General features: G+C 45.7%; 1 protein-coding gene across 1 annotated transcript in view; it reads left to right on the plus strand.

Annotated features, from left to right (window-relative positions):
- The first annotated feature begins 72 nt into the window (after positions 1-72).
- Positions 73-22066, plus strand: part of LOC115326026 (luciferin 4-monooxygenase) — a 112443-nt gene continuing 90449 nt past the window's right edge. The window contains 1 exon segment of the mRNA XM_042291635.1: positions 73-127. Coding sequence (XP_042147569.1) covers positions 73-127 — 55 coding nt within the window.

The following is a 22066-nucleotide window of genomic DNA, read 5'->3' on the forward strand; positions in this document are numbered from 1 at the left end:
CGCCAAACCTGCGGCTATATTATCGATTGTGTTCCGGACATGGGTGCATACCCTTGAGCCAGGCTTCAAGCCATGGTGTTGAAACCCAGCAGCGTACCTTCGTATTTTCCTCAAGAGATCATTGGCGGTAAGGGTCTGCTGAGAATCAACCTGGAATGAATGATCCGGTGTATACTAGCCTTGGCAAAATCAAAGGCCGCGGCATAGGTTCGGCCTCAAACCTTTCATGTCTACATCAGTCTACTTAAAGCGTCAGGTCATTTCATTCATATTACATAAATCGTGCACAACTAACTTTCGCTTCGCCACAATTTTGCCTTCGGGCTTGAAACTCTTTTCCTGACTCGCCTGACCTCCGAGTGAATTCATAATTTATGTTGCGCTTTCTACTTCAGTAGTATAGACGCTTTGCGGCAGCTGTGCATGGGCGCCGCCAAAACCGACCTTCAATTTTTGTTTCCTCCTGTCAAGTTTGCTTCAATTCGTCATGACCAGAGCCGGCAAAGGTTATGGACATTTTTAGATTCTACCTTGTCCTACTCCCAAGCATTTGCTTTTGTGGGATCTCGTCAGCGCTGGCTTTACAGACTCAACATCTGGATAAGGCAAGAGAAGGTGAGCAATGACGAATGTAATCTGGCGCATGTGTAAAGCGTCTATATATATTTCTCTTTTACTAAACTGCGGTTTCCAGAAGTGGAGGTAGGAGGCTTCTGGAGGTGACATGACGCCACCAGACGTGTATCCGGGGGAGACTTCTGGTCTGGAGAGACACGCCCCCAACGATGGCCCAAAACGAGCAAAACCAAAACACGTTATTGGACGAAACGTACAACTTTGGGTGTATTCCCTCGGACGCCACCTTTACTTTCTGCTTCAGATGAGACTTTTTTTCCTTTGGCTGGCTTGAGTCGGTATATCACCTCCTCTTCTTCCTACCTCCATGTTTCCAGACAGTGTTTGCCCGCTGAGATGACGGCACGAACTATCAGCGAAAACTGAAGGGACGTTATCTATGTGTCGTCGGATGCAGTGCATGCATGTCTGTAGCATAATTATAAGCCCTGTTTTATCGCATTCAATTCTTTTTTATTTACTTATTTATATAGATATCTTCAGGGTGCAGGGGATATTACAGAGGGGTGTAGGTAAAAACAGCAGAATAAGCAAGAATACACACACAAAATAGCAAAGGTCAACAATGCACCACTGCTGAAAAAAAATTGAGCCAATTATGCTTTAACAAAATAAATCACCCCATGGAACTTTAAATAAATTATGTTAGCTAAAATGCCTGGAGGCGGTTCGAGTCACAGTAGGTTCTAGGAATGAAGGAGTCAATGTATGGTTGGGGATTTTTAGTGAGGTAAGCCTATTTTAAATTGATGATCAACGAGCCGTAAAATAAGTGATGGTCGGAGAAAAGGTACGCCAGCCGGTGAAGCGCTAGAATGAAAATATTTGTAAAAAGGACAAGGCTGTAATATCTTTTGGCGTAATAGAATAAGAGGCAGTCTTATCTTAGTTTTCATTGGTGAGGCATTATATTTCGTTTCACCTCCAGTCCAAACACAGCCGAAGCTACGCTCGGAAGGGACAATCAGACGCTCTCAAAAGCGGGCCATCATGGTGTTCGTCAAGCTTTTGCATCTTTAGCTCATCGTCGATCCAATTATAAACGGAAAATGACCAATGACTTGCACGTTTGATGCTGCTTGATTGGTTCAACTACTTTGTAGAGTCGACTGCGTCATGACTTTAGCTGAAGCGAAGCATAGCCATGGGATGATAGACCCGAGTTTTGAAGGTAACACGTAAAAGCTGCCACCAGGTGAACACAAAGGACGGCATCAAGTAAACTCCGGTGACATTCAACAAAGCCGGATTAAACAGTACTTGGCCCTTTCCTCCCTTTCCCTAAAAGTGAAGCACACGTAACGTTTTGTTCTTATTGATCTTCTCCAAAGGTCATGTTTTTATTCACAATTGTAGCCACACCTATTTGGCAATGACCATTCGCTATATTTCAGAACGAGTCACATCTCAACAAGTCATTTTTAAAAGTAACTTGAAAGTCCCGGTGGTTACAGTGTTTCAACGAATTCTCGAATTATTCTCAATTCGAGATACTTACATTGTGTTTCTACTTGTACACCCGTGAGCGATATGAAAGTGAACAGCCCTCTTCATGTTTTTGACGCTCCTGCATGTTTTGGAACAAGCTCTGGTCCAGAAGAGGGCTATAACGGAAAATTTAGACCCCCAAGCCACTTACCATTTGAGACATTGAGAGTTAATATAGCTTTAGGGAGCCGTAAAACAGGCAAGAAACCAGGTAAAGTGTTCACCTTCATATTGCCGGCGGGTGTACGTACACAAGAAACGCATCGGATCCATACTTACAGCAATTACCTTGGTCGACAATTTCATCAAGCATTCCTGGAGCATTTGGGAAGCATGACAGTCTCTGACGTCAAAGTCAGGAAATGGCGAGTGGATCACTCGTTCTCGAATGCAGGCTGCCATCCTAGGTTGTGGATTTCGGTGCCGTAAAAGAGTGCGGTGAACAGCGTAAGGGTGCTTTCTTCCTATTGAGACGGAATCGTTATTTAATTTTGTCGATGCGACATTACTGCGACCTGTCCATGAGCACGAGGTTCGTACACCAATAGAATAGCGATAATGTGTTTAAAAAAGCTTGAGTTGACACACGCATTTAAAGGCGAGAACGCTGGATATACAGTACCCAAAATTGCGACACGTGATGCACTGCGCAGAAACAAGATCACACCTGCGATGACTGTGGTTGTTTTTGACCTAGAACACGTGTCTCACTTCAGACCACCTGTGGCGTTTGTTATCTCTCCGAAAACTCTTTTTTTTTTTTTTTTGCGGGCCCGTAACTTTAAACTACATGCACTGTATTCGTTCGTTAATAATGACGCCCGCTTTGATGATTCCCACTGGAATAGAAATTAATGTACGAGTACTTACGAGCGCGTGTGCGTGGGCGCAAAGAGAAAACAAAAGTGGGGCTTAATGAGCACTAAGGTTTACCGGCACATTGATACTTTAGAGCCCTGTTGTTGTAAAAAAAAAACGATCTCCAATCTCTGGTCTAAAAACTTGCTTTTCGTGCAAGGCTCGTCATATTATGAGGCGCTGAAGAAATACAGCATTCGGCGTTAAGTCCTTATTTTGAACTCTTTTTGTTCGCCTTCGCCCATTGAAAAACACGCGGGAAGGGCCTTAAAACGCACCTGCTATCGCTGCGCCGCAGCGCTCTTCTGCAACATAAAGTTCTTTCTCACCGTCACAATGGCAACGAACGCCGAATGAATGAAGCACGCACGGTACAACCGCGTGAAACCAGCAACAGCTGACTCCATTTTACGAACGGCGTCTGCTAGCCAAAGCCGAACGGGCTGTGTCAGCTCAACCGCCTCCGCCGGTGCGGCGCTGGCAAGGACGACGAAGCTGAGACACGCCGACGGCGATTGAGCAACAGCACCGCAGAACGGCTGCAACGGCGGCATTTATTGGGATCAAAGGCGCAAAATAAGCAAGAACAATTTTTATTTGAATCATAACACTCGATTTCCAAGTTAGGGACCACATACTTTTGCTGGGTCTTTCCTGTGAACTTTTTACAGACACGAGGTGCCGCATTCAGAGAACAGGTCCGTTTGCAAAATATAAGGGCCCTGAAAAGGGCCGTTTAGACCGCTACCAGAAGCTATAACTGACGTAATGAGCACTTGACAAGCGGTTAGCGCATAGGTCGTTTTTATACACGCAGGCGGGCGACGAGCTCAGCGCAGCGGATCACTCGAAGTCATCGGGGCTGTCGAAATCCTCGTCCTCCGCACTATAGGGAAGGACCCTGTCTGCGTCGGGGCTGTAGGTTTTGGCGGCCGTGGCGACGAACGACTGGATTCTATCAGTGTTTCCGCGCGCGTTCTCTCTCCTCCAAAACTTGAACTTTGCCAGGTGACCAGTGAAATGGTGGCTCTCGCGCCGTCCAAATGGAAGAGATTTTTCACGTGGGCCCAGGCGTCCTCCGCCGTATTGGTGTGCGCACGAGTGTTCGTGTCGACAAAGTGCAGTTTGTGGTTGAATGTGAGGTGCGTGAAGCGCACGTCATCTGCAAGCCTGCGATAGCCAGCCCAACAGTCAGTGATTACTCTTGCTCCCGGACCCACTCGGCTATTAGCCCTTGCAGGGATTTAGCTTCAAGGGTGTTCACGGGAACAAGAAAGCTGCACCGGCTGCCACGCTCCACACCGCCGAAAACCTACTGGCCAGGCCTTAAATACCCGCGATGGTACTTTCACCGCCCGAACATGCTCTCGTCTAGTTCTTCAGTCACGCCTTCGCCGCAAATCATCTCTCAATGCGTAAAGACGTCATTTACCACGACCTCCCGACAAAAACTCGCCCAATCATTTATTGTCTTACCTGCCACATCAGTCTCCCGCTGAATGACGGCGCACGGTAGGTTCTAGCACCAGAGGTAGATAATTTTCATGAGTTGGGGAAGCGTCAGGTGCGATCCCTCGAAAAATAAACCGCTCCGTACCGAGACCTCGCCCCGGCACTGAAACTTGACCGGCTTCCTCTTGTGCACCTCACGAGTCATCCACACACAGCATCCCCACGAGTTGCCATCCGTAGATTTAGCGCGGACTTGCAGCGTCATCGCAGCTTCGCACTCTGGGCACGCACGAGAACCCAGGAGCAGGCCCATGCCCTGAAAAAATTAATTGCTTCAAGAGAATCTTCGAAAGCGTCATGATGAAGGCACAAGTTAAACGCCTTTGCACTGCGATGCTCGCCTCCGACAGAATAAAGCTTCGAGGAAAACTGCGCGCTTCTTTGCATTTCTTATTTTTATTTGATCCGCCATTTTAAACCTCGTGACACCATTCTAACAAACTCATTGGTTAATCGGTCGGACCACACCACCGCGTGACAAAACAAACGCCAATCGTATGACCAGAAGGGTTACCACGGTCGGCATCGCTACAAAGAAGTGAACAGTCGGACCCAAAGACAAAATTAAGTAACAAAAGGAATAAAAAATAAAAGAAATGAGAAGGGAGCCGTTCACGGGCGGCGTGTTCTTTGATGAGAGGTGTTGCTCCCAATGTTTCTTGTTTGTTTTCTTTTTTATTTCTTTACCCGAGAGGCTGCCACGACCCTTATTTGAAGCTGATTTGTAAATTCAACAAACAACGCGTTGGAACGAAGGATGGAAGGAGTCTTGACGTCAGAATTTGACGTAGTCTAAAAGAAAAGTAAGAATGCACAATATATACCGTATGCGAAGTCCGTTATACTGCGCACTTGGCGAGGCCTCATGACGCCGCCGACGACCGTTATGCTATTTATTTTGTTTCTTTAGATTTTTATGGCCACTATACTTTACCGTGCCTCCGAGTTTCCAGCGGTGGTCCGGCAGTTTTTAATAATTATTATAATTGTCGTTTGAAGGGCACTCTTCCTATGCCGCTTCATCTTCGTTCCTGGCGCAATAAAAATATGTGCAGAAAAAGTTAGAGCCACGTATAAAAATAATAAAAAGTTTAGTTCATGGTTGGAATGGTTTGTGAATAAAAATAGTCCAAAAGTAATTAGCCTAATTATTAAGCTTTGTTATTAGTACCTTTTGTGTGCCTGCGTGAATTACAGCACCCAACGAGAAGTTATCAGAACTCTGCAACTGCTCGGCCATAAGAGACCATTTAATGTTACCAAAATCCTAGGCCGGAGAACACTTGGCGGTATCAGTGTATCGTTTGGAAATCGGTACAAAAACGCGTCGGGGGCACTGAACTTTTGGGCCAACTTTGAGTGCGTGCGCCTGTGATGTCTGCGTATGTCTTTCTTTCTCTTTTGATTGTAGGCGCGAAAAATCCACACGGACTAGGGCCTGAGTAATGCAGGGTTGTTACTCAGGCCCTAGTCAGTGTGAATTTTTCGCGCCTATAATCTAAACAGGAAGAATATTTTAAGGCGCCAGGAACGAAGCAGCATAGGAAGAGAGCCCTTCAATCGAAAATAATAATAATCATTAAAAACTGCCGGACGTCCACTGGACACTCTGTGGCACGGTGGACTAGTCGTCGCGATAAAAAATCTAAAGAAGCAAAATAAATAGTTAACGGTCGTCGGCGGCATCATGAGGCCTCACCGAGTGCTTAGTATAACGATCTTGGGGCATACGCTATATATTGTGCATTCTTACTTTTCTTTTCTTTTAGAATACATCAAATTTTGACTCCAAGACTCCCTCCCTCCTTCGTGTTAACGCGTTGTTTGTTATTGAGTCAACAAATCAGCTTCAAATAAGGGTCGTGGCAGCCTCTAGAGTAAAAACACAAAAAAAGAAAACAAACAAGGAACACTGCGAGCAACACCTCTCTTCAAAGAACACGCCGCCCGATAACGGCTCCCTTCTTATTGTTTTTTTTTTTTAATTTTTATTCACTTTTTACTTCATTTTGTTGTTGGGCCCGACTGTACTCTTCTTTGTAACGATGCCGACCTTGGCAACCGTTCTGGTCAAACGATTGGCATTTGTTTTGTCAAGCGGTGGTGTGGTCCGACCGATTAACCAATGAGTTCGTTAGAATAGTGTCACGAGGGATAAAGTGGCGGATCAAATAAAAATGTTGAATGCAAAGAAGCAGGCAGTTCCCCTCCGCGCTCTAGTCTGCCAGAGGCAAGCATCGCAGTGCCATAGCGTTTAAGTTGTGCCGCCTTCATGACGCCATTAAAAACTGTCTTGAAGCAAATAATTTTCCACAGGGCATGGGCCTGCTCCAAGGTTCTCGTGCGTGCCCAGAGTGCGAAGCTGCGATGACGCTGCAAGTCCGCGCTAAATCTGTAGATGACTACTCGGGTAGGTGCGGTGTGTGGATGACTGGTGAGGTGCCCAAAAGGAAGCCGGTCAAGTTTCAGTGCCAGGGCGAGGTCTCGGTACGGAGCGGTTTCTTTTTCGAGGGATCGCACCTGACGCTTTCCCAACTCATGAAAATCATCGACCTCTAGTGCCACAACCTACCGTGCTGCGTCATTCAGCGGGAGAATGGTGTCGCAAGTAAGACAATAACTAATTGGACGAGCCTTGGTCGGGATGCTGTGGTAAATGCCGGCTTTACGCACTCATAAATGATTGGCGGCGAAGGCGTGATTGTAGAACTAGACGAGGGTATGTTCGAGTGGCGAAAGTACCATAGCGGGTACTTAAGGCCTGGCCAGTGAGTTTTCGGCGGTGTGGAGCGTGGCAGCCGGTGCTGCTTTCTTGTTCCCGTGGAGACCCGTGACGCTAAAACCCTGCAAGGGCTAATAGCCGAGTGAGTCCGCCCTGAGAGAAGAATAATCACTGACTGTTGGGCTGGCTATCGCAAGTTTGCAGATGACGCTCGCTTCACGCACCTCGCCGTCAACCACAAGCTGCACTTTGTCGACCCGAACACGGGTGCGCACACCAATACCGTGGTGCTCACCTGGGCCCACGCCAAAAACTCTTTCTCATCTGGACGGCGCGAGAGCCACCATTTCACTTGTCACCTTGCAAAGTTCATGTTTTGGAGGAAAGAGAAGGCGCGCGGAAACACTGATAGATTCCAGTCGTTCGTCGCCGCTGCCGCCAAACTCTGCAGCCCCGGCGCAGACAGGGAACTTTCCTATAGTGCGAAGAACGAGGATTCTGACGGCCCCGGTGACTTCAAGTGATCCGCTGCGCTGAGTTCGTCGCCCGCCTGCGTGCATAAAACGCCTTATGCGCCAACCACTTGTCAAGGACTCGTTACGTTAATTACAGGTTCTGGTAGCGGTCTAAACGGGCCTTTTCAGGGCCCCTATATTTTGCAAACGGACTTGTTTTCCGAATGGGGCACCTCGTGTCTCTGTAAAAAGTTCACAGGAAAGTCCCTGCGAAGGTATGTGGTCCCCAACTTAGAGGTCGCGCGTTCTGATTCAAATACAAAATGAAAGTCGTTTACAACTCCCCGTAACGCCGAATTATAGAGCGCAGCTCTTGAGGAGGAGGAGGGAAGGGTACTGAGTGTCACGTGCTCTCGGGGGGGGGGGGGGAGGGGTCTGTGACCTCAAGGGAATCACGTGACCTTGGGGGGTCACGTGACCTCGGAAGGGGGTCACGTAACCTCAGGGGGGTCAGCTGACCCCCCGCCGCCCCCCCCCCCCCCGAGGTCACCGAAGGTACTCGAGGTGTCCTCCCGAGGTCCTCTCGAAGCAACCGGAGGTTCTCCCGAGGTTCTCCCGAAGGAACCCAAGGTCCTTCCTAGGTCCTCCGAGGTCCTCCTCAAGGAATCCGTCGTCCGCCCGAATGAACCCGAGGTTCTCCCGAGGTCCTCCCGAAGGAACCCGAGGTCCTTCGGGAGGAGCTCGGGTTCCTTCGGGAAATTTACCCATAATGCACCGACGTCGCTCAATCCCGAAACGGGTGCCTAAGAGCTGCCCTTTAAATTTTTCTTGCTTATTTCACGCCTTTGAACCCAATAAATGCCGCCGTTGCAATCGTCCCGCGGTACTGCTGCTCACTCAATAACCGTCGGCGTGTCTCAGCTTCGTCGTCTTTGCCAGTGGCGCATCGGCGGAGGCGGTCGAGCTGACACACCGCGTTCGACTTTGGCTAGCAGACGGCGTTCGTAAAATGGCGTCAGCTGTTGCTGGCTTCACGCGGCGGTACCGTGCGTGCTTCCATTCATTTGGCGTTCGTTGTCATTGTGACGGCGAGGAAAGAAGACGAACTTTATGTTGCAGAAGAACGCTGCGGCGCAGCGATACCAGCTGCGTCCTAAGGCCCTTCCCGCATGCTTATCAATGGGCGGAAGGCGAACAAAAAGAGTTCAAAATAAGGACTTAAGCCAGAAGGCTGCATTTCTCTAGCGCCTCAAAATTTGACGAGCATTAGACGAAAAACGGCGGCGTTTTTGTCTAATGCTCGTCAAATACTCGCATTTTTTTGGCTATTCCAGGTCCTGTTCTTCTTTTTATCCGTAACATGGGTCTAAAGTATCAAACTGCCGGTTTATGAATTGTCCCGAGGTTTATTTTTCCTTTATGTGACTGGGTCAGCATTAGATAAGTTATTTAGATTACAATATTTCCCTTTCGTATTTACACCTACGGAAAACGTATTATACATAAAGACGAGGATGAAGAAAAGAACTGTAAGTTTAGTTGTAGTTTGGTCTCTGACATTTTTTAGCACGTCGAACTAAAAAAAGGTAAAAAGAAACGTACATGACTGACAAGGTAGTATGGATGACAATAGATTGCAACGGTAACACAATAATGGCCTTCAGTTTAGCAACTCTTAAGCACCAGTGATCGCAAAGTCTGCCAGAGATACCCTTTCGTGCACGCTGCACGTGCTGAGGTTTGTCGGTGTCGGTTGTTTCTTTCTCCCGTTCTAATCGGACTCCAGCATTATATTTTAGTTCCACAAAGAAAAACGTCGGTCTTCAAGAGCCATTATAATTGCACCCTTTTCGAGGCGAGGATAAAAATGACGTCTCTAAGATATCGAAATATTGAATTCGGTAACCCTTGTACAAGTTTCGGCCTATCCAGGTGGACGAGGACCCTATTGAATTGTTTAGTTTCTCTTAGGCAAAACTTATACGTTCCCGCGAATAGCACAATATCTACACGTCTTGAAGGTTAATGGGCTTCGGAAATTTCTGATGATGCCTCATGCAAGTCCCCAGCACGCCACCTGGAGCTGATTTGTAAAAGAAGTGTCAGTTTAAAGGGGCCATGAAAATAATTTCCGGCTCGGGTGTATGGGGACTTCACAAATTGCTCGTTTAGCGTGCCAGATTAAAACTAGTGCAAGAGCGTAGAAAGCCTAAAGCCTGCATTTTGGTACGAAAATTTGCAAAAACACCAGACTCTCTCGTACCTTTTCCCATCTAGAGCTCTCCGCCTTTTCGCTGTTATGAATCCGCGGTGCCCAAGCTCGTCAGCCAAACCCAGCCCACGCATTGCACACGATCACTGTGTAACTCGGACGTATGCGCTCGTCAACAATCCATATCTCGAGGAATACTTGAATTCGCCTTCGTGGCGAATGAGTGTCCTGATCCCACTTATCTTTACTTAAGAATGAAAAGTCCCATGGTTTGCTAAAAAGTACGGTGGAAACTTGCAGTCAGGCTCGCGCGCAAACAGTGGTCACGCATCAGTTGCCAGATATATTCTGTTTAATACCGCGATGGTCTTGTTCTTTTTGTTCTTTTACACCCAAACTCCCTGGCGTCAAACCAAGCCAGCGCTCACGTACTATGACGTCCACATATCTGAAAAAAAATATTTCCCCTTTAAAGTTGGGGCAATGTTCACAAGGTCACGCCATTTGATGAAAGCTTGCGTCGTAGCTCTTTTTTCTCGGGAGGTTACGCCGTTTTGCTGGTCTGCGGACTTGTTGTCCATGCTGCGGTGTGGTACAGCTTCTGGCGGTCGGTTGGTTTGTTGGGAGTGACAACAGCGGTAACCGTGGGGTAAGAGACTCTGGGTGCTTGGCCAGTAGAGCTTCGTCGTCGCCGTCATCGTCTACGTCACGTTGTAGAAAAAATTATACTTCTGTTGGCTTGAGATGCTGCTTGTTCCTTATAAGCATTCGGCTGTATTTCGACAGAATGGCATAGGACCTTAGTGCACCTTTACGGAATACCTTCACTCTAATGATCCATCCAGTCGGGAATGCAGCTCTGACGATATTACCTGGCAGGTGATCCTGCAGTCAATGCTCACCTTTATGTTGCTTGTGTTTTCTCGCTTGCGCTCCTGGCGTCTGTGCGAAGTCTGGAACGCGGGATTGCAGGCTTCGGTTCATAAGAAGGGCACCCGGATTACTGCTATCTTCCAGTGGAGTGGTCCTACAATTAAGAACACCCAGCCCGAAGACTTCTCCAATTTCGGTTCTTTTCTTGAGAATGCGCTTGGCTATTTGGGCTCCATTTTCGGCCAGTTTTTTTAGAACGTGGGAAACGAAGACTCGATGGGGAATGCTGGAAGTCATAGAGGAAAAAAAAAATGTTTCAAACTCTATTGGAAGAAATCGGAGTAAACAATTTGAGAAAACCTCGATGAGGAGACCATGTCTTGCAAATGTCGAACTTAATTTCTCAATTGCAGTTTGCGCTGTAGTGTCCAAAAAGGGTCGATCTCGATTAAGTCTCAGTGTGATTCATAAATAATCAAATATTGATCGGTTGCGTATGGAAATAGGTCTACTCCAAACACGGGTCCATGGGTGGCAAAGAGTTTTGCGCATTAGGAGTGGTTTACTCGTTTGAGAGTAAGCATGCAGCTAACAGATGCTACATTTACCGATCATGAATTCTATTTATGAATTCCTATTTCTGGGCCAAGAAACAAGGCTACGAGCCTTAGCTTCAGATATTCAAATGCCTTGGTGACCATTATGTATGCACGTTAACATTGCTGACCACATTGATGGGCGAATAATTAAGTATTTGGGCTTCTTTAAACACAATGCCTTTGAGAACAGACAACACTGACCTCACGTATCAAGAAGCGCTGTCAAGTGTTTTGCTAGAAATTGCGGTAACGACATCCTGCATTACCGGCTCGTGTGAATTGGCTTCTTGAAGCCTCTTAACAATTGCTATAGACAACCTGTCGAAAAGTAGATTGGTGACGTGAATCTCTACTTCGTCCCGAGCATTCTCAACGCCTGTAGCGGTTGTGGCTCTGGACAGGGTGTTGGCCAAGACCAGTTCCTTTCATGAGACAAACTGAAAGTTTAAATCATAATTTAGCAGGGAAAAAAAAAACATTGACGTCTGGGTGGCACGTCCCCTACCTCAGTTTCGGCTGTGAACTTGATGCCGGGGACAAAGGCGCGATATCTGTCGCGGCCAAAGGTTAGAGCAATGGTCTCCTTTTGAATTTTTGTATATCGAGACTCAGCATGAGTCAGTACTCGAGAAGGATAATTTAGAAAAAAAGGGCTTCACTACGAGGCAGTAACCTGAAATTTAGAACGCCTGTAGAGGCCGCTTTTTTACTGAGATCGATATCTTAGTGGTTGATTTAACCAGGGATATTGCTGCTTTGGGCGTTTTTTTATTTCACCTTTGGTTTAAATCGTCCAATTATTACTTCCGCTTAATTTTACTTTCTCATTTTGGACACTACATCAAAGACATGTGAGCTCCTACATATTCAGATTAATGGCAGTTAGGTAAACTCTACAGAGAGTGCACAACTGGAGTGATATTAACGTGCTTTTTTAAATGTAAAAGCAAAACTATAAAAATAAGATTATGTGATAGCATGAAATGTAATATTTCATTATCGAAAGTAAAACTGAACACTGACTAGATTAGCACCATGTAAATACTTGGGCATTCTGAAATTCATATGAAAGATATTACTAAAAATACTCTTGTCTGATTTGAGCGCAGCAGTTGATCGATCTCAAAAAAAAAAAATAACTATGACTAGCGTAGCAAACCACATGAACACTGAGCCGTTATAAAGACACATCCCAGATGTTGCATCAAACGTTCTTTTTTGAGCCAGATAATATGTTATTCTCGAGCAAATTGAGGTGTGCCTAGCAGTGCACCAGGTAAAAACTGGTCTATTATAGCATATATAACACCGATGTCGCGCCGAACATTCTTTTTATTTACCCAGAGAAATTCCTCAGTTTCGGAATAATTAAGTGGTAACTAACAGTGCACCGTGGAAACACTGGGTCCCTACAAAATATACATTATAAATGTTGCGTCGAGCATTATTCTTATTTGAGCAGAGCAATATTTTACTTTTGAAAACAAACTGACTTCTGACTCTTTTGACACTCTGAAAACAAATATATCACCGATGTTGCGTCAAAAATAATTCCCTTATTTGAGCACATTATAAAGCACACCGTCTCTAGATTGCATTTTGCCACGCATATCAAATAACGTACATGAACGCATACTATATGCAAGACAACGTTAAAGGTAGTAAGACAAATATTTATGCAACAGCAAGAAATACGAAGATCAAGTTTCTTGCTTAGGTACTTGAGAGAAGATAAATGTAGTTGCTGTTGCAACCCATGACTAGACCGCAAGCCTATTAAGTCCTCAACAAAAAAAAAAAAAAAAAATCTGCACGCACACGACAAGGTGCTCTTCACTAATGAATATAAACTAGCTGTGGCTACTCGACAAACTTGAGACGTGACTAGCTTTAGCATAAATCCTTCTTTCATGGCTGTTGCCCAATCAATATATTGCCGCGGATGAAGGCGACGAGACAATGAATACTTAACTGAAAATAAGGTTTAATTGCGAATGTGTGCTAGAAACAAGAAACTAAAGAACACGCGTCGAGAATACAGCAGCCAGCGTCAACGGCGGCAGCAGGAGGCGACGATGCGTTGGCGCGACAGCTCGTTATCGCGAGGGGGAATCAGTGCTTGAATCGGCAACACCGCACTCGGGTCCTTATCTACTACACCCATCATCTGGAAATTTCAACCTAGAATATTCGGCGTCAGCTAGCGCGAGATTAAAGTCCCTTGATGATTGATTTTCGGAGTGGCAACAAGCAATACAAAAGACAAAGCTCATTTCGCTGGAACCAAATTGCGTCATGCACTTTAGTCTTCTGCTATGCACCGCCACTCGTTTCTTAAAACCTGCACAGTTACGCAGTCGGTGCCACAAAAGAATGTCGCTACTTGTAGGAAGCTTTTAAGTAAGACCTTTTGACGAAACTGACCATTCAAGGCTACGCTGGCTTTCTCATCCACGTCCGGGATAAGAATAAACGCGAAACTTTCAGATGCACGGAGAAGCGTTTTTTCTCGGCCATGCACGCGACATAACTACATCCTTTAAATATGCATCGTTCTCATGCAACCTTAAGAAAAATAAAATAAAAATAAAACAGCAATCCGTAAACTGCGTCGTCGTCTGCACCTTAAATAGATCTCAAACTTATCGAGTGCAGAATGGCTGGAGTCGAACGACGTGAACAACTTGGGGTCGTGGTCAGCTTTGTGATGCTGCTTATATTGTCACGAGTGATAAGTGACGAGGCAATTATAGCTGAAGAAACTAAACGTTTAATGGGGCAAAGTTGTGCCCAAAAATAACACAAAAAAAGAGACGATAACAACAGAGCGTTGCAGGCGTCGAAGTCCGCGTGACAGCAGAGTCGAACGCTGGGCCGAAACTGACTGCAAAGCGCCCCGTGGAGCCCCTTATGTACGCGCGTTGGCTTCTAGAAGAATCGGCCTAGAGCGTTCGGCAACGAGAACATTCGGAGCTGATCAGTCGAGAATCTTCTCGAACTCACGAGAACGCAATGTTGAATGAATAAATAAATGAGCATTCCACCAAATGGAATCGAACCTAGACCTTCCGTTCGACAGTCAAGCGCGGTAACCACTCGGCACCGCACACGGTCGCTCGCCGACGCTCGTGGCAATATTCTCTGGGGCACCCCTTCGTAGTTGAGCTTTGCAAGGCGACGAAGCACCTTTACGGCCCGAAGTACCGTTTCACAGTTTCTCGCTGAGGCTGTGGTGACTGATGGGTGTCCACATTGAGACCTTGTCTCCGGGCTGGAAGTGAACACCCCGACGACGAAGGTTCTAGCGGCCACCGTCGACACGTTGCTGATCTGGAATCTGGAATCGGGCGAGCTGGCGAAATTCGGAAATTCGGCCCGCTGAGAAACCACATGGGTGTCGTCGCTCCCATTGTCCGCTGGCTCCTGGGGCAGCATCGCATCAAGCACGGTTGTTACCATGCTTCCGACCATGCACCGTCTTGAAAGGTGTAACGCCAGTTGGCTCTTGAACCGCAGTGCTGTAGGCAAACGGGACGTACGGTAAAAATTTATTTCACGTTCTGTGCTCCACGTCGACGTAGTACATCGAGACCCTGTCGGCAAGAGCTTTGTTTAGCCGCTCCGTCAGCCCGTTGGTCTGCGGGTGGTACGCAGTGGCTCGACGGTGGCTTGCGTTGCGGAGTTGAAGAATTTCCTGCGTCAGTTGCGCCTAAAACGACAACCCTCGATCTGTGATCCGCACTTTGGGGGTACCACGCCGGAGGACGACTGATTCAACAAAAAAATTGGAAAATTTAACAGCAGTCCACGACAGAAGCGCTTTTGTTTGTGCGTACCGTGTGAGATAATCAGTTGCGACAATTATCGAGCGGTTTCTAATCGTGGACGTTAAAGAGGGACCAAGTAAATCCAATCCAATCTGCTGGAAGGTCGCATTTGACGCAGCGATCGGTTTAAAATGTCATGCTGGCAGCCAGCAGGACTCTTTAAATTTGTGGTTTAAAGCAGTGTTGTACACGTTCCTAAAAAAAAGGAACGGAAGCTCGTTCCTCGTTCCTTCTGATTTTTGGAACGCGTTCCCGTTACAAGTTCCATTTTAGAGCGCAGCTCTTAGGGGCCCGTTCCCGGCTTGAGCGGCGTCGGCGTCGCCGTCGCCGTCGCCGTCGGCGTAACCAAGGTCATCGCAAGGTCACTTGACCCCCAAGGTCATCCCAAGGTCACGTGACGCCCAAGGTCACGTGACACCCAAGGTCACGTGACTCCGCAAGGTCACGTGACCCCTCCCCCAGAGTCACGTGACACCCAAGGTCACGTGGCTCCCCAAGTCACGTGACCCCCGGGGTCACGTGACCCCCGATGACGTCATCAGTGACGTCACTGATGACGTCATCGGCATCCGCATCGTCAGCGTCATCATCACTGATGACGTCACCGGCATCCGCATCGTCATCGTCATCATCACTGATGACGTCACCGGCATCCGCATCGTCATTGTCATCATCACTGATGACTTCATCAGTGACGTCACTGATGACGTCACCGGCATCCGCATCGTCATCGTCATCAACGCTGATGACGTCATCAGTGACGTCACTGATGACGTCACCGGCATCCGCATCGTCATCGTCATCATCACTCATGACGTCACTGATGACGTCACCGGTATCCGCATCGTCATCGTTACTGATGACGTCATCGGCATCGTCATCGTCACGTGACCCCCTAGGTCACGTGACCCCCACCCAAGGTCACTTGACCCCCCCCCCCCCCAGTACCCTTCCCTCCTCCTCCTCAAGAGCTGCGCTCTAATTCGGCGTTACAGGGAGTTGTAAACGGCTTTCACTTTTTGAAAAAGAAACTCGTTCCCGTCACAGTTTAAGAAATGGAACGTATCGTTACATATACGTTACATTTGTATTTTTGCTAATTACCATATTTAGTTCAATCAACCAGTTTTTTTTATCTATCCCTTTAATAGTCAACATACGAGTTTGTATGTCGTGATGGAAGGGCACCAGGAGTAGAAAACACGCGGAAGTAGGGTTTCAATTGTTGATATATTAATGTTAAAAATCTCAGCTATTAACCATGTCCATGTTTGTAGTGGACAATTCTGACGAGCCAAATGTAATTTTACCCAAGATTGCACGAGCGTTTTACAACAACCTCACACGCATCAATTTGACAGAGTCCCGTGTTATAACTTAACAACAGTTGCTTCTCTATGTTGCTGTCCGCAAGACGAGCAAGTGAAGCAGAGGGTAGGGCTTTTGGAAAGTCAGTCTTGAAAGCTACAAATACTTCGTTCTGAACGTTGGATTTGTTGTTTAGTTTGAAAGTAGGGGACAAGAGAAGGAATAAAGGTTATTTATTTTTGTGTATCTTTTAAGTGAATAATGTTCGGGATACAAAGGGCGAGTCCGATATCTGGCAATCTGTGATCTTGTTGTAATTGTAGGTCTCGTTATTGAAGTTCAAAAATGGCTCTAGTCGGAATAAGATTTCTAGGTGTATGAGAATTCGTGGAACCAAAGTAGCTGAGTTTGGAACAACCCTCTTTCTTTGTCTTTTCCTACGACTAAAAGCTTTTTTTTGTACCGCAGTTTCGGGCACTCAAAAAAGTATCAATGCCCACCAGCTCTGCTGCACCCGAAACTGTTAGCAAGCGAGGACCACACAGAATAATCCATAATATTAGTAGCCAAAAAGTTAAAGAGATCCTGCACTTCGTAACGATATTGTTTTTGTACTTTCATGCTTTCCCTGTGAGAAATAAAATAAAAGTTACCCCGCTGGACGAAAAAAGGAACGCCGTTACTTCCGTTCCAGTAAAAATGTAACGCGTTCCCGTTCCAGTTCCACCGATGCCAAATGGAACAGCGGCGTTCTTCGTTCCTCCTAAAAGGAACGCGTTCCAGGAGCTACGTTCTTTGGAACGCCGTTCCGTACAACACTGGTTTAAAGTCGGTGGTTCCTTGTGTCTTTGACGACCATGTCATGATCGGACGTAGAGATGGACGGTCTTTGAGAGTTTGGGTCAGTAGTACTTTTCGCGAATCCTTGCAAGCGCGCTGCTGTACCGGGTGTCTAGCCATAGGGTCGTCATGACAGGCTTGGAACATTTGCTCTTGGAATCTTGTGGGGAAAACTTGCACTCGCGTTAAGTTGTTGCCACAGATGTTTTCTTTGTAGAGCTTACCATGACAAACGGTAAATGTTCTCAGGGATCGTGCAAATTCTTGTGAAATTACATTTCATTCTTCTTCCAGGTGCTCGATGAGCGCGCGCAGCTCGGGATCGTTTCTTCGTAGTGCTGCAATGTCCCTGACGGTCACTGCTCCAAGAAAAACCTCGTCGACGCCGTCGTCGTCGTCATTGCTTTCGGGCGCCAACTCGACAGGTTACCTCGATAGACAGTTGCGGTCAACTTGCTCACGGCCGGACTTGTTGACCACAGTTATGTCGAATTCTTGAGTCAGAGAATCTACCGCGCGAAGCATCCTGGTGGTTTTTTTTTAGGTTCGCGAGCCAGCAGAGCGAGTGGTTGCCTGTTACCACATTAAAAGGTATCCCATAAAACTACGGGTGGAACTTAGTTAGCGTCCAGACGGATGCGAGCCATTCCCTTCGTCGTGGAATAATTATTTTCCGCCCTTCCCAGCGTCCGACTTGCGAAGGCGATTCCTCGCACTTTACCCTCTATTTCTGGACGATTGCCGCACCCAGTCCTGTGTTACTGGCGTCCGAGTAAATTTCCGTCTCAGCAGACTGGGCGAAGTGGCCGAGGATCGGAGGGCTTTGGTCTCGTCGTTTGAGCTCGTCAAAAGTGTGCTGCTGCTCTTCCTCCCACTTAGATTTCACGGCATTTTTCGTGACGCGTGTCAGCGGAGCCGAAACATAGAACACACAACATTTTATAAGCAAGGTACTTCCTGAAAGGCATCAACAAAGTTTCCAGGAACTCAATAGTTGGATAGATTTTAGACAACATGACATCAACCTCTCTTCAAACGGTGGCTCAGTCATAAGTAGAGGAATGCAACATAGCCGTTCAATAATGATATCTTACAAAGCAACAACCCATGGAGTGTGGCGCTATTGTTCACATGGTCACTACATAACTAACCTCAATTCTGCTTGTAATTACCACTCCTATCAGAGTCCTTAACTTGGACTAATACTATTTCAAATGAATGAATATACTATAAGTAACTTTGTCACTGACATGTTTTAAGATATGTAGGGTAAGGTGAATTATTCTTGATTTACGATTTCTTATTTGGCGTTTTATTGTGGATTGCTGCTATCTCATTGGCAGCAAAGCGATAAAAGATGCCTGGGATTTGCCACGCTTTGAATTTCTTCGTCTGCCAGTGACTATAGAAGGATAAAGAAAACAAAATATACTTCAAATGCTTACTTAGTCTGCTTAAAAATTAATCACTATCTGTGCCCGGCCGGCGCTACGGTCTTGGCCGGCGCTGCGGGCTGGCCCCGCGCCAGTTACTCAAGTGCCCTGTTGGCCAGCAAGAGGGCCAATGGATTCTGGTACGCGGTGGTGTTTCCGAATTCCGATACATGATCCTGGCCATTTTGAAACGGTGCAGCCTTGGCCTGCAAGAGGTGGAAACGCAAAGAAGTTTTATTAACATTAAGCAACAACGTATTTTATACATCCAAACTCTATAGATATCTTGCTCATGCCACAAATTGTTTTTAATGCTGCGCAGTAGTGGATACGTACTGCAATCTGTGTCATCGTGGCGGCACATTGCAAAACAACCTCTTCAGTTGTAGGTGTGATCCTGTACCCTGTATCCCTGTATGGAAAAACTGGAGTAATGCCAGCGCTCAAACAACCTCGCGATAGAAGGATTGCCTCACAAAAGCAATTTCTATGACGTCGTAAAACGAAAATTTGTGACGCACTCAAATAACCCATTCCAGCTGCTGATATCGACAGCTGCCACAGGGTACCAACGTGAAAACCAGGCTATCCAAAAAACTGCGTAATATGTTTCGTGCCATGCACAAAAAGAAACGCCGTCCTCATGAAAGCAAAAAGGAAAAGGATCACTACTGAGGTTTTTGGTTTCACAGAAACAAGAACGCTGTGTTTCTCAATGAGCATCTTACGCGTCAAGACAAACAAATGCTCGGTATCGCAAAAACAAAACGTCAGGGGAAAATATGTCTAGACTGCGAGCTGGAAAGTGTTGGCACAAGAGACTGAAAGCTCGAAAATACTAAAAGTTCCTTGCGTGGCATACAGTATTTAGACAAAACGACGCAGCTAAGAATTCCTGGTTCAGTATTTGGTACTTCTTTTTTGTTTATGGAGGCTGAGCCTCGCGACAAATATACTAGTGAACATTTTATGATATGTTCAGATACCACAACTAAGGTTTTTCTGAATTTCATCTAAATACTGGGTGTACAAGTAGAAAACAAGACGGTCTTAATATGATTTGTTGATTCACTTTGTCTGCGTTTCGATGCACTGTTCACCAAAACATGGTCGCGAGAAGGTGAAGCACCATCATTGTTTTTTATAAATACAACTTTGCCAACATAAATCGAGAGCAAAAGCGTGGGGGCCGTATTTTTTTGTGTATATGAAAGCTTCTATTCCATTTATTGTCACGAAAGAACAGTCAGTAGTAAAGGCAGCTGTCTAGTGTCAGGTCCTACGGATACAAAACATTTTTTTTTACGATGTACACGCCACCAGTAGAAGACAAGGCTGTTCTTTTACTTATTTCTACACCTACAACACTTCATTAATTCAACAAACTGCCGTTCTTGATTATGGGAGATATGAACATTAACACACAGATACGCGCTATCACAATGCGCACCCTCGCCAGCGTAAACCGTCTGTACGTACGAATGTGTGCATCCCCAATATGGCAGAAGAAGTTCACTTGAGGCGTGCCTTTCCTGAAAAATTTCTCGCAAACCACTGTGAAAGGCGGCGATAATTTTCGTATTATTTCTTCGGTTTTACGCAGCGAGAGTGGGCAATTTAGAACTTTGTGCGTCTGTTTTGTCAAAACCTTCACAGCGTTTCCGTTCCTTTTCAACTGTTATACATAGTTTTGTTTACTGCAGCTTGACATTTCGGTTCTTCCGTCCTTCCGTGCGGGTTTGGTCGGAGAAAAAAAACAATCGGGGTGATTTTTTTTAACAAACTGCTTAGGCCTGCAGATTAGTTCAATTAATAATAGCAGAAAACAAAATATGCGTCCAGCTTCGACTATCGGGTACCGTCATAAGCTTATGTGTAGCAGTGGCAAGCGAGATGTTATGCCGCACAATTTGTAAGTTATTCATACTCGGCTAAAATAAAGCGGCAGCTGTTTTGTGAAAATTAGCGTCGGGCCGGGCCGGGCCGCCTGTTGGAAACATGTTTATGGTACAGGCAAACACAATATGACTTGCGTAATTTAATTAACAAATAATAAAAACAAAATGAAAAGAAGGATGACACGAGGACTTGACGCTTGTAGTATCAAACCTTGTGCTCAGGATCGAAAAGCTACGTCAAACAACGTGCGGATTTAAAAAAAGTAAAAAAGTCACCAACAGTACAGCATGCTTGTTTTTATATATATATATATATATATCTTGTTTTCTACAAAGCTAAATTTTTTTTGGAGTTTTATTTGCATTACAAGGGATGACCATGGGACAACAAATTCTGGGATTGTATTAGAAAAGTGTGTGCAGCCATTCCGAACAAACTTTTCTAATAGAATCCCAGAATTTGTTGTCCCATGGTCATTCCTTGCAATGTAGCCCGCGTCTAATCTAAAATTTCAAGGCTTGGAATCGGTAAATATATGAGGCTGGAATGCCGAATAAACCAGGTTATAACAAGGTTGGAATTTTGTTTGAATATATATTAAGTTACATAAGAAGGTTCATAACGGGATACGGTGGTGTGTAGCAAAAACTCAACGTTTTTGCTACACCTACAATTCAGCACCTACAATTTTCACAAATTTTATAGAAATATCGCGAAACCATTGCGATGTGGTCGTATCTCACCGCCATAATGTTTTTCCCAAAAATCGGGGTCACACTTCTTATACATCATACAAAAGATAGTCTGCAAACAGATTCAAACGCGAGTTACCACGAGATCTACGCTTCCAATGCCGCATGGCAGCGACTACAAAGAGACACTTGTGATGCGGTAATCGAACCACGGATATCGTGGAGACAGATATCTGTAAACTGTCTTTTGTATGATGTATAAGCAGAGTAACTCCGGCTTAGAGGTGAGTCTAGTAGAAGCAAACACGAAAATGTGATCCGCAGAAATTGCATAATAAATAATAAAAGGTAAAAAAGTGCAACATGGACTGCTCTATATAGTATTCATTCTCATGTTCAAGCCCTAAGAGCTACAAAAAAAAGTGTTGAGATAAAAAGATACAGCATGATATCTCTTATATTGAAAAATTCCAATTTTTTCTTTTTTTTTATGTGAGGAGCGAAATATTGCAGTGAAATATATCAAAAGCCGCGCTTGTAGCGCTAGCCAGAACATGTCGAGATGAATATCTAAAAAAACGAGGCACTACAACCTGTCCATTCACATCCCGCCACCAGCTCTTCATCGTTCTACTACAAGACTCAAAAATCTATAAGTAGAGGCTGCAGTAAGTCGACATAACAAGACTTCTTCATTGACTCTTCCTCCTCG

Source organism: Ixodes scapularis, unplaced genomic scaffold (genome assembly GCF_016920785.2).
Source record: "Ixodes scapularis isolate PalLabHiFi unplaced genomic scaffold, ASM1692078v2 PGA_scaffold2__306_contigs__length_199485367, whole genome shotgun sequence".
In the NCBI taxonomy this organism is placed as follows: Eukaryota; Metazoa; Arthropoda; class Arachnida; order Ixodida; family Ixodidae; genus Ixodes; species Ixodes scapularis.